The sequence below is a fragment of the Panthera onca genome, chromosome E1 (assembly GCF_046562875.1).
Source record: "Panthera onca isolate mPanOnc1 chromosome E1, mPanOnc1 haplotype 2, whole genome shotgun sequence".
In the NCBI taxonomy this organism is placed as follows: domain Eukaryota; kingdom Metazoa; phylum Chordata; class Mammalia; order Carnivora; family Felidae; genus Panthera; species Panthera onca.
Window position 1 is genome coordinate 16,130,025 of NC_138352.1, and position 12,803 is coordinate 16,142,827.

The window sequence follows — 12,803 nt, forward strand, 5'->3', positions numbered from 1 at the left end:
GACGCTGCCGTATTGCTGTGTGACGGAGGGCAGGCTGCCTCCTGCGGATGTGAGGAGCCCTTCCCCAAGCGCTCCCTGGACGGCCCCTCCTGCCTGATGCCGCTCCGTGTGGCCGTCTCGGCTGCCTCCTGGAGGCGAGCAGGCTTTTGCGGCTCTTTCCTGACTGCGTAGCCATTTCTAGGCATCTTAGCATTTCACAGGCAGTTAAGTGTCTCTTCGGAGGGAGGGCTCCCAGCGCAGTCCAGAAAACAAGAGAGCCCATGCTCCCCACAGCTGTTACTGCCCCTGGGAAGACGAGATTGATTTTGTCACGAGAAGGCTTGGTACGGCCGTACAGACCGTAGAGCTGAAGGATGGCAGGTGACCGTTGTATGTCTAGAACCCTCTTTTAGTGTGGGTGTTACTTGCAGAAAGCTCTTTCTGATCTGCTGGGGAATGTGGTCCAACCTCTGCCCCGAGGACCACGGCCACGTGCGGGGAAGCAGCCTTGGTGTCTGCCGCTTTCCTGGTGAGGTGGGGCCGTCCTCGGGAGATGGGAGATGGGTGCGTCTGTGTGCCGCTGGAGTAGGTGTGGCCTCTCTCCCGGGTCCCTTGCAGGCGATCTTCCTGAGTTGTGTGGGTTTCTGACACTTGAGGCCTAGCTGCAATACCTCTCACAGAGCACAAATCCTGTGCACTGAGCCTGGGGGAAATTGGTTAATTAACCTGTTAGTCCTCGGGTATTTAAAGCCAGAGTTGCAAATGTGTTACCTGTGGTTTCAGACTCAACTCCTGAGCTGTTGTCAGGACGCTCATTTCTTCTTTCAGTCCTGTTGGTGAAATGATGAAGTGGGGTTCGAGAGCGAATGGCTAAGAAAGAATTCTCGAGATGGTTTTAGTGCAAAAAGGTGGTTTTACTAAATAAAGCACGGGGACAGGGCCCGTAGACAGAGCTGCACTAGGTTGTAAAGAGTGACTGATTCTATACTTTTTCATCAGTGGGGGGTAGGGATAGCATCTGCCTCCAAAGAATTTGGAGCGAGGCTTTCAGGACCTTGCGGGGCTACTGTTAAGGTTACTTTTAGTGTTTGGGGCGCCTGGGTGGCTCAGTTGGTTAAGTGTCCGACTTCGGCTCAGGTCATGATCTCACAGTGCGTGGGTTCGAGCCCTGTGTCGGGCTCTGTGCTAACAGCTCAGATCCTGGAGCCTGCTTCGGATTCTGTGTCTCCCTCTCTCTCTCTGCTCCTTCCTCGCTCATGCTCTGTCTCTCTCTGTCTCAAAAATAAAATAGTGAAACGTTTTTAAAAAAATAAAAAAAAAAGGTTATTTTTGGTGTTTAATGGAACATGAATGTTAAGGTACTAGGGCAGCCACGAGCTGGGTGGCTGTGGCCCCATGCGGGCTTGGGTTCATTTGGTAAAGTCTCCAGTCCTCATTTGTTACAGTCAGGGGGTCTTTTTTGTTCATTTGTGTTTATTTTTATTGGTGGTTTTGACGAAATGGGTAGTTGACACTTCTGTATTGTCTGTCCCCTCTCCATGAGTTGGATAAAGCTGGAATCATCACAAGGAAGGAACTAACCGTTTTCTCCGTCGTGTCCCCCAGAGTCATCAGAGAGCTGTCTGCGAAAGCTCTGCACAACCTGGCCCAGCGAGCGCCTGAGTACAGCGCCACTCACGGTAGGTAGGCTCAGACCCCCCTGCTGGTGCCACACACGAACATGTGTGTGTGCGTGGCAGATGCGCAGGTGCACACAGCAGGCAGGAGCTGAGGACAGGCCACTGTAGGGTGTGGAGGGCTGAGAACGACGTTGCGTTTCTTTCTTGCTGAGAAGTGTGTGAGTGAGGAACTGGGCTGTGCTTAATCAGGGGACAGAACAGAACCAGCTGCCGTGGCCTCTCTGAGGACGGGTGCTGTGTGCACGGCAGTCTGTGTGCCCTGGGTGCAAGGCCCATTACCGCAGGGAACCGATGGATTGTGTTATATATCTTACGTATTTCGGATGGCAGCTCCTGGCTGTGGGAATAGCGTGCTGTGCTGTTTCCCGACCTCTGGGAGAGGCCTGAGCTTAGGCCCCCTGCGGGTGGTGTAGCTGCAGAGTAGAGCAGCCAGGTCCAAAGGGACTACACCCGTTACCATTAAGGAAAGAACCCATATTCCAGAATAAAAGTAACATTTGGTTTCAGTGTGGGGAGGCATGTGCAAATTTCTTTAAATCATGCTTCTTCCTGCTGACTTTTGTTGGGGTAACTAGTGGTTGAATTGTGGCTTTTCATTTGGAGTTAGCGACTTGACTTCTGCGTGCCTCTCACAGGCCCTGGGGCTTAAGATGGAGCTTTGGGGCTGTTAGTTCCTGAGGGGCTTTCAGCTTCACAGTCCGTGGGGTAAATGTGCTGTCAGGAGTCTGTTATTTACCTGTAATCGATAATCCTCATGGCCTGAATGAAGGGGTGCTCAGCCTTGTCCTTTCTTCCCAGTCAAAGAGCATTAACAGGGTGAGGGATTTCCCTGACTCTTGAACCCTGACTGCTGCCAGCTGCCTCGTCTGAGCGCCTATGTGGGATGCCTCTGGCTTGGATGCTGTTTGCTTTTCCAGCCTCCACAGCAGTGCGTTTGTGCGTCAGGGAAGCTGAGGCTCAGGGGCACGTGATTTCCCAGGCTGGTGTGGACGTGGCCCCTTGTCTGCACTCCACCAGGCTCTAGGGGTCTTGGGACACTGCTTTCTGTCCCCAGAGCACCAAAGGCATAGACGCTTCCTTTGCTCTGGGCAGGGGAGGCAGGGCTCCCGCCTGAGTGGGGTTGTGCACGACTGTAGGCTCCTGCCGCTTGGCCTCTGTCCTGCACTGTGCCCAGGCGGAGCCACTGCCGGCCACTTAGCCACGGGAGAGACCTGGTTCTCTCTTTTCACATGCGTCCCTGCTCTGTGTCTGGGGGACCCGGGGATTGGGAGGCCCCCCCGCCCCGTCCCTCCTCACTTCTCTGGGTGTCTAGGAGGGTTTGGCATATTGCTCCAGTGGCCCTTACAAAGGTAACTTTCCATGGGTACATCTCCCCCTTTGGATCCTGTCTGTGAGTTCAACATGTCCTCCTAATGCGCGCTCATTGACGTGTCCTCCTGCCCCTGTCCTTTGCAGTTCTCCCGCGTCTGCTGTCGATGACACAGAGTCTGGATCTGCATACACGGCACGGGGCTGTGCTCGCCTGTGCGGAGGTCACCCGTGGCCTGTACAGACTCGCGGTGCAGGAGGACAGGTAGGGGAAGCACTGCGGTCCCATGGAACCACTGTGGTCGCGAGCCTGGAACCCCATCCACCTCCACCTGTGTTTATTTGTGACAGTGTCACTGAATCTTTGGGTCCTCCCATGTTTTATCTGACGAAGTCTGTCGTGTCTTCTCTCTGATGAGCTGTGTCTGTCTCTAGTGGGAGCCGGCAAGCGCCTGGGTGTTCAGTAGCTGTTTTCTTTGTTTCCTCATTGCTCTGGGGGTCTTGAGGCGGTGACAGGAGCAGATGCGTTGTCAGAGACGGCGCCCAGTAGGCCATATGCTTAGTGGTCTTTGCTCACCTCACTTTTCATCGTTTAAAATATCAGAGAGTGTAGGGGCGCCTGGGTGGCTCAGTCGGTTAAGCGGCCGACTTCGGCTCAGGTCACGATCTCACGGTCCGTGAGTTCGAGCCCCGCGTCGGGCTCTGTGCTGACAGCTCGGAGCCTGGAGCCTGTTTCGGATTCTGTGTCTCCCTCTCTCTGACCCTCCCCCGTTCATGCTCTGTCTCTCTCTGTCTCAAAAATAAATAAACATTAAAAAAAAATTAAAAAAAAAAAAATCAGAGAGTGTAAATGTAGACGTTTCCCCCCGAGGACGTCTCCAGTTGGCCGGTTCTAACAGAACGGGAGAGCACGTGGAGTCGGGTCAGTGGGGGAGCTCCCCGCATGCCACGCTTTGTGAGTTGGCAGGGCCGCTACGTGGATTTCTGCTTTTCTTTCTTGCATACAAGTAAAAACTCCCAACAACTGCAGTGTCTGTGATCTGGTTCCTGGACACTGTTGTAATCCCATCGGCTCGCTCTGCGTGATCCCCTGGGGTCCGCCGGGGCAGGTGCTGGCGGCAAGCACCGGGGTTTGGGTCCTATTCGCCCCACTGTGCGCCATGGCTCAGATACACAATGTCACACAGCCTTCCTGACATCCACGTCGGGGTGAAATGGCACCTGTGGGCCAGGCCGAGGACTCGGTGTCTATGGCAGTGCTCTCTGTGGTCGAGCAGAGACCAGGTGCGAGCTGGAGCCCTGCCCCGTGCGGCCGCAGGGGATGCATGGGGTGTGACGGCGTGGTGAGGTGTCCACCAGGGCAGGTCAGGTCAGGGAGACCAGTGCGCGGGGTTTTCTTGGGGGTGGGATGTGGGTGGCCACTGCCTGGTGTGGACTAACGTCCCAGACTCGCGGAAGAGAGCAGGCTTCAGTGTTCAGCGCCTGTTCGTACAGTCGGTCTAGGCACAGAGTCCCCCTCGCGGTTAGGGAGTGGCGGGAAGCCCGCCTACAGTCGGGTTCTTGGATGCTGGCCGAGTGCCCGCAGTCCTTTCCAGGGCAGCAGTGAGCCTGCCGTGTGAGTTCTCGTCTGGCCACGGAGCCCTCACCTCAGCTTTGGTGGGCCGAGTCTCCGATGGGCGTCCTGGCTGCTCTGCGGCAGGCCTGGCTGCGTCCCCGTCCCAGGCCCACCTCCATCGTCGGCAAGCTGCTGCTCGGGAAGGTCCTGATGCCCGCCCTCCTTGAGGTGGACACTGCTGTAGGCGCGTAGCCCCTGCAGGTGTTCGGGGAGGGAGGCGCTGGGGCACCTGAACACGATGCAGGCCTTTCTGAGCCCTGGGCTGCCCTAGTGCTTGTTGTGCTCAGGATCTCAGCTGTTGTGTTTGAACCCACGCAGGCCCATCACAGACTACCTGGACGACGCGGCAGTGCGGGGCCTGAAGCACATTCACCAGCAGGTCTGTGGGCAGCCCATCGGAGCGTCCCTTTCTCCAGGTTTCCTGGCGCCCGCAAGCGTCTGCTGCCCTTTTGAGCTGTCTCCACCCTCCTCAGCCCTGTTTGAAGCCCAGAGTCTGATGACTAGGAAGATCAGTGCTGGGGCCCCTTGGTTGGAAGCAGCTCTCTTCCTTTGGCCTCCCTGGTGGCCAGCACCTGGGGGTTGGTCTGGGGTGGGAGGGGCCTGCTGGGGCTCATGCATGCGCTCTCCTCCTGCGTGGCCAGCACCTCAGGCGGCACAGGAGGCCGCTAATCAGGCCCGTGCAGGTGACATGGCCTCTCCTATCTGGGCCTCGTCCTCCTGTGCTGCCCAGCTGAACCTGTGCCTGGGTGTCTAGCCATTCAGGCGCGTTCCATGCCTTCCTGGACGTGGCCTGTGCTCACCGAGACGACACATAGAATAAGCACGAAGGCTTTGATTCCCAGCTGTGTCTCCACAGTGGGACTCGAGTCTGAAATGACACTCCTGTGTGTGACGTCTCTGGGGGAAGGTGTGTCTGTTTTTGTGGGGCTTTGAGATCTTCAAGGTCCTGTGATTCAAAAGAGGTAAAGTATGAACTAAGGCCTTAATGCTACTGGATAACATCAGAGTCACTCACGAGGACGTAGACAGGTTTAGCGTTTGTTGTTCAGAATAGAGTTTGGTATTCATTCTGGGTTCTCTCTTTATAGAACAATATACTGTCTTGGTATCAGACTCCCTCCCGGTGTAAGCCATTGACTATGATTTTGGCAAATCCCTTCAGTCTACTTGGGGTGGTGAAGCACCGCGAGGCGGTGCTGGGAGGGGTGCGGCGTGGAGACTCGGGGCCTCTGAGCCAGGGTCCTCTGCGAGTGCAGGAACCCGTAGTGTCTGCTCCCTCGAGTTTTTGTGGGAAACAGAGACGGCATTTGCCTAGCTCAGTGCCGTCTGGTGCAAGCGTGACAGTGTGAGGTGGGATGCCTCTCTCATAAGGGGGACATAGGAAAGCGGGCTGTCACCAGGTGCTCGCTGGGAGTAGAGTGGGCTCTGTGCTCAGGACCTGGGTCAGCTCTCCGGGGACACCAGCCTGAGAAATGCTTGCTGCGTGTCCTCGTCCTTCCCATCCGGTGCCCAGTAGCGTTGTACATCTGCTGCGTGATTTTAAAAATCAATTAATTTTAATACCTAACTTTTACTTCTTTTAGCTTTACGATCGTCAGTTGTACAGGTAAGTGTCACCTACCCTACGTTCTCCTGTCTTATAGAGAAGATTCCTTATCAGTAAAGGTTGGGGTGGCCTGTCGGGTCTTCTGCGAGTTGCCCCCTCAATGCCTGCCCTATGTTTACTTGATTTGAAGGGCGTCACAGTCACAGGACATGGCTGGTCCTGGTAAGCTTTGGTGAGGTTTTCGTGTCCTATAAAGAAATGTGTGGTCCTATGGGCGCTGGGCGCTGCAGACTGCCACGTGGCTGCAGCCACAATGCCGAGCAGCTGGCCGGTCTTGTCTGTCTCCCCACCTGCGCAGACGGGGTCTCACCATGATGTCCTTGCTTGAAGGTCTGGCTTCCTTCACTTAGTGTGAAGTTGCAGAGAGTTGTCTGTGTTGCAGTGTGTGCCGTGGTGTTGCCTTGTGTTACCGTGTGCGGCTCAGTGGTGCACACGTGCTTGCTGTGTTGATCTGCCCGTCCGGTGTGGGCATTTGGGCTCTTCCAGCTTTTCTACTCAGAGTAAACCTGCTGTGAACATTGGCGCTCAGGTCCTGGTGTAGCCGTGTGTTCCCACCTTTCTTGGGTACGCACCTGGGAGGCTGTTGCTGGGCAGGACAGCGCGGGTGTGTTTTTAAGGCCCGACAGACTCATCCCAAGGGCTGTGCCCCTTTGTCTCCAGCAGTAGCCGGTCGGGAGCTACCCCCGCGAGAGTTGCGTTTCCCTGTGGACTGGTGACTGTGGCACCTTCTCCTGTGCTGACTGGTTGTCTTTTGTCGTCTTCCGTAAACTGACCGTTCGAGTCTTTGGCTTGTTAAAAACATTCTGCGATGGGGCGCCTGGGTGGCGCAGTCGGTTAAGCGTCCGACTTCAGCCAGGTCACGATCTCGCGGTCCGTGAGTTCGAGCCCCGCGTCAGGCTCTGGGCTGATGGCTCGGAGCCTGGAGCCTGCTTCCGATTCTGTGTCTCCCTCTCTCTCTGCCCCTCCCCCGTTCATGCTCTGTCTCTCTCTGTCCCAAAAATAAATAAAAAAAAAAACGTTGAAAAAAAAAAAAAACAAAAACATTCTGCGATCTGTCTGCTCCCTGAGCTGTCAGCACTCTACTATTCTAGATGTGAGCTCTTTATACACCTGCTCTCCCAGAGTTTCCCCCGGACTGAGGCTTGTCTGCATTTTTCTTAGTGGCTTTTTAACATAACCGTGTGGAGTAGTGAGTATGGGCTGTTCTCCTTTGTCCTTGACATGTTTCCCTCTTCCTGAGAATGCGGGGCCTGCTCTGACCCCTGGCTGGGGGCCCCCCTTCCAGAGCTTCCTGTGCAGAGAAACTTCTTTCAGAACTACTCAGGTGACCTTCCCACAGTTGGCTGGCATTGCCCTCAGCTGATTTGGCAGCTGTCCTAAATTACTTTAAGGTTGATCTTCTGTGCCTCTTTCTTACTTCAGAATCCCCTTTTCTGGGCAGCTCTGTCCATGACAGTCCATGGACTGTTCCCATTAACAGACCCCTCTTCCCCCCACAGACAGCCCTGTGCTTGAGCCAGTGCATAAATGTGAGTGGGGCTCATCCGTGTCCCATGAGCGCCTGTGGGATGTGGCTGGGTCTGTGCCGGGACCTTCCTTGGCTCCGTGGGCCCCATGGTTGGTGGAGAGATGCATCTGCGGTCCCAGGACGGTTCCGTAGTGTTGTCCCCTGTAGGTGTCCTTCTACTCTGGTTGGGGCAGGATCTTTGTGTTGCCCTGCAGATGATGCGCCTCCTGAGTGACTCACGGGTTCTGCGCCCTTCCCCAGTACGGGTTAGTGGACATTTCACCAGCAGGACCTGGTGGAGCCTTGTGTATACCTTGATGGGCTGCAGCTGCACAGTGTGGCCTGATCCCAGGGAAGGGGGCAGCCTGGCCGTGTGTCCTGCTGTGGACATGACTGCTCCAGGTTCAGGCTTTCCATGATAACAGGCGCGTAGGGGTCAGCCCCTGGGCTGCTCCCCTTGGGCTCTCGACTGTTACACCTCCGCTGTCCACACCTGTCACAGCTGGCTTTCCACCTGTTCTCACAGCAAAGAGAACGCTGGCCCTCAAGCCTCGAGTAGAGAGCATGCCCAGTTCTTTCTGGTGAAATGCATGAGCCCCCAGAAGGCTAAGCCGCGGCGTTGAGGCCGACGCACGGCACAAGGGAGTGCCGCGCACAGCTCTGCCGGGTAGCCAGTGGCTGATGATGGTGTCCGTTCGCATCTTACAGGTTCTAAGCGTACACCTGTGCCTTGTTTTAAATTTTGCTTTTAGCGATGAGTCTCCAGAACAAATAGAAAATGACACCCTTCAGTGAGGTCAGTGCACAGAGAAAAAGCATGTGGCCTCCTACCGCCACGGCAGCCCCCTGGGTGGGAGAGGCCTGTGTGCCTGCAGTGTTTACTCACCATGTGTGACTCAAGTACACGCCTCAGCCAGAGGCCCTGGCCAGTGACCACAGCGGTGAGGTCACATTGCCCCGCGTCGCTCCTGGGCCTGAGGGTTCCCGCCGGGGCTTGAACCTGAGTGGGAAACGCGGTGGCCACCACCAGGGCCCTGCGCTGTGTTCTGATACTATCCGGCCTCTTCCCTTTTTGTTTGCATGACACCGCCCTTTGTTTTGTTTTGTTTTGTCGCGGGTAACGTTCCACATTGTGGGTTTACAGGCTGTTCCCTCGTGGCTGGGTCTGGCTCACTCACCGTGTGGCTGGTGTGGCTGGCCTAGACACTCGTGTTGCCCACAAAGGAGGCATGCCAGTGTGGTTGCCCACTAGCGGGAACACCAAGTTAACCTCTGGGTTCAGGGGAGACCTTCAGAAGGTCACATGTGCCGCACGCCCCTCACACGCCGCGGGTGAGTGACCTGGGGGCTGGCAGTTTCATGACGTGTGGACCCCCGTTTTCTAGCGCCTGCTCCCTTGCCCGAGTCAGTCACATGGTTGCCAAAGCATGCTGGTCTGATCCACTCTTGCTCCTATGCTTGCTGTCCAGGACTTGTGTGGAAAACCAGCTTTTCTTTTCATCCTCATGTTGCTGCTGCTGGCACCCACGCTCTCACCAGCGTGCCGAAACCCATGGGCATTGTTTTCATTCTCTGCTCAGATCGTCCCAGATTTGGCCCACGGGAGCTTGTTTGAGCGGACTGCTGTCATTTTTACAAGATTCCCTTAGTCTGAGCATTTCTTTGTAGCAGGAACTTTTTAAACCTTTCTCAAAAAAATTATTTTGGTTTTTGTTCCCACTGCCATCGATGGTGTTGAGTGCAGCTCTTCTCAGGTTGGGTATTTTACCTTTTAGGTTCCATTTGCGTCTTATGCCTTCAGTGTCCTCCTTGAGCTTATGTCTCCCTCTGCCTCCGTGGTGCATGTGACCCCAGTAGCCACCAAAACGGCCTCGTGCGCTGCCGAGTCCTTCTTGGTGTTTGTGGGTCGTGTTTTCCAGCTGATTCTTGTGTAGATGCCAGAGGTGTGAGATTTTGTCGCTGGGTACAGGGTGTGGCTGCTGGCCGCTCACTGCCTTCTGGTGGGTCTGTGACTGGTCACCATTAGTTGGCTCCTTTCTGGCCGACACTGAAGGGCCTGTGGTGGGTCCAGAACCAGCTCACGGATGGGCCTTGTGCACGACCAGGTTCTGCCACTCTTGCTGCCAAGGCCCCTCCTGCTGTGCAGGCTCCCGTGAGTATCTTGCCTTCTTGCAAGCATTTCTTTCCTCTTGGGCTCAGGTAGTTCCTTTTCTTGCACGTGTGGCTCATGACACCCCCTCCCCCCACCCCTCCCGTTTGAGGATGCCCCCTCAGGGCTCTGGGCCCCCACCCTCTGCCTCCACCTCCTTGACTCTGCTGACGGGAGGCTCCTCGGCTTGGCCGTCATCCTGAACCTGGGAGTGTCCTAGGCTTTGCCTGCTTCCCTCCCCCCACAGACTCTGTGCTCAGTGTCAGAGCTTTCCTTTCCTAGAGTTCATCCAGTTGCCTAATTGTTTAAGGCAAGAGGGCGAGTCTTGTTACTGTCTGGGCCAGAAGCAGGAGTCTCCTAAACTGCCCTGTAGTCTTCTCATGGAGTGCTCTTACGCTCACACCCACCTCTTTTCCCAAGGTCAGCGTCAGGCATTGGGTGTCCGGAACCGGCAGTGCTTCTTCCCCGAGGGAACATCAGCAGATGGCTTCCTTGGGCTGGATGCTGGTAGCTTCCTGGCATCCCTTGTTCTTATAGACTAAGAGCCGAGCAGTATTTGGAACTTGTTCTGTGTGACCGTATAGTGTGGTTAATGCTTGTGAGGATTATAGTGCCCGGTGGAGCCCAAGAATCAGAATGACCCCATCTGGAAGGCGGTGGTTATAGCACGTTTTCCATTTCTCACTGTAAGAGCCGTTTCCTGGCGGTAACAAATGTGGCTCAGCAGCCTCTTACTGGTGTTTGCAGCCTGAAGTTTCACGTGTTACTTAGGATATTTCGTGTTCTGTGTGGTAAAAGATGTTAACTCTGAATGTTTTCATTGATTTTCAGGGGTCTAGGAGGAGAACTCATGAGACAAGCAGGTAGGTCTGAGCCCCAGGCTTGTGTGAGACTAAGTCCTAAGGGCGTTTGCTTCGTTCTCCAGTGCTGCGTGTTCTTTGTACCCTCAAGCCCTTGCTTGCTTGCTTGCTTGCTGGCGTGGTGCACCCCAGAGTCCACGCCGTGTGGCATGCATGTCCTGGGCAGCGTGTGGTGCCAGGCCTGCCCCCCAGGTCGGCCTAGCCGTGATAGACGGGGGAGCAGGGAGTCCCCGCCTGGCTCACTTGTGTCCCGGTGGTGTTACTTGGAAAGACTTGAGGAGAGGTGGCCTTTCCCCGCATCCTCCTCCTCCTCCTTCAGCACCCATGGCTCCCCTGTGCCAGAGTAATTACCATGTAGAAAAACTGCTTTGTTTTGTCCAAAGATGAAAAAAAAGCAACTGCTATTTTAGTGTTTTCATAGCACCCCAGATTCTTGAGGGCTTTGCCCTGGGGGATAGCTGTGCTCTGTGGTTTGTTGCAGGGGTGCTGAGGGGGGGGGGGCCCTCCATCCTCCCCTCCCTGTCTCCCCCTGCTGTCTGTGCCGGGAGGCTGCCTAGAAGGGGCGCCTTGGGGGGTGTTGCTGCTCAGAGGGCCCCTGGCTTCCAGCCTGTTTGGTCAGTGGGTGCTGCTGCCAGGTCAGTACAGGACAGAGGATGGTGAGGCCAGCCAAGGCATATGGAAGATCGTCACTTAGTCACCAGGAGGAAGTGAGCCCTAGCATTTTCTCTTTTAAAAAAAACGTTTATTTTTGAGAGAGAGAGAGTGAGAGAGTCCTAAGCAGGCTCCATGCTGTCAGCACAGATCCTGACATGGGGCTCAAACTCACAGACTGTGAGATCGTTACCTGATCTGAAGCCGGATGCTTAACCAACTGAGCCCCCCAGGTGCCCCAGGCCCCAGCATTTTCTTGAACACATATTATTAATTTGCTTCCTAGTGTGGGAGGTGAGGACCCACATACTACTCTCCTAATGTCTCCCAATCTCTTGTGGATTTAAGTCACATAGAAGAGGACTGTTTTATCCAGTTAAAATTCATTTAAACATATCCTTGTACCTGCCTTAAAAAAAAAATCTCTTTATTCCTTTGCGTTTCTGAACTTCCAAGGGGATCCTTTCCTTTGCCTGAACACCAAATGCTCTTTAGTGTTTTCCGTGATGTGTGTCTGCTGGCAATAAACTCTGATTTGTCTGCAAGTGTCTTTCTACGTTTTCTATACCTTCATTCCTAAAGGGTATCTTTGCTGGGTATAGAACTGATGGTCCTCATTTATTTATGCACATATTTATCTGCACTTTAAAGACAACATTGTATTATTCTGTCAGCTTCTTTTCCTGTTTTGTGGAGAAGTTTCCTGGCAGTCTATTTTCTCTGGCCTCTTTGAGGTTGTGTCTTTGTGTCTGGTTTTCATGGCTCACACAGCAAACCTAGAGCGGGGGTAACAGGTTCCATAATCTATAGTGTCGGTGGCTTGTTTGGGGTCACTTTTGGAAAAACTCAGCCATCATGTCTTCAAATTTTGCTCTTCTACTCTTTCTCCCGCTGCTTCTGGGGCTCTAGACTCCGCAGGGTAGACCTACTTCTCCACTCTGCACGTCTTGTCCGTATCCTGCTTTTCTGTCCTTTTCAGTTTGGATATTTGCCCCATATTCCATGTCACAGATTCTCTCTTCAGTTTATTTATTATTAAACTCATCCGTTGGATTTTTAATTCTTGTGTTTTTGTGTTTCAGAGTTTATTTTTTAATAGTTTCTATATCATTGTCATAGTTTTTAATAATTTACCTTTTTGAACAAAATAAACATTTATTTTTTAAAGTTTATTTTACTTATTTTGAGAGAGAGAGAGAGAGCGTGCGCGTGTGTGTGTGCAGGGGAGGGGCAGGGAGAGGGAGAAAGAGAATCTCAAGCAGGCTCTATGCTGACAGCAGAGAGCCTGACATGGGGCTCGAACTCCAGAACCATGAGATTGTGACCTGAGCTGAAGTCGGAACCTTAACCGACTGAGCCACCCAGGTGCCCCTGAGCAAAATAAGCATTTAGAATCGATGTCTAATAACACCATTGTCCAGAGCTTGTGTAGGCCTGGATATTGGGTCT

The 12,803-nt window shown here is 54.2% G+C and overlaps 1 protein-coding gene across 1 annotated transcript in view; it reads left to right on the plus strand.

The window, feature by feature from the left end:
- The window catches only part of TBCD (tubulin folding cofactor D), a 161,289-nt gene that overhangs the window by 119,749 nt on the left and 28,737 nt on the right, over positions 1-12,803 (plus strand). Inside the window, exons 19-23 of the mRNA XM_078437956.2 lie at positions 1,585-1,658; positions 3,114-3,231; positions 4,900-4,960; positions 6,165-6,187; positions 10,675-10,706. Coding sequence (XP_078294082.1) covers positions 1,585-1,658; positions 3,114-3,231; positions 4,900-4,960; positions 6,165-6,187; positions 10,675-10,706 — 308 coding nt within the window. The remainder of the gene's footprint in view (positions 1-1,584; positions 1,659-3,113; positions 3,232-4,899; positions 4,961-6,164; positions 6,188-10,674; positions 10,707-12,803) is intronic.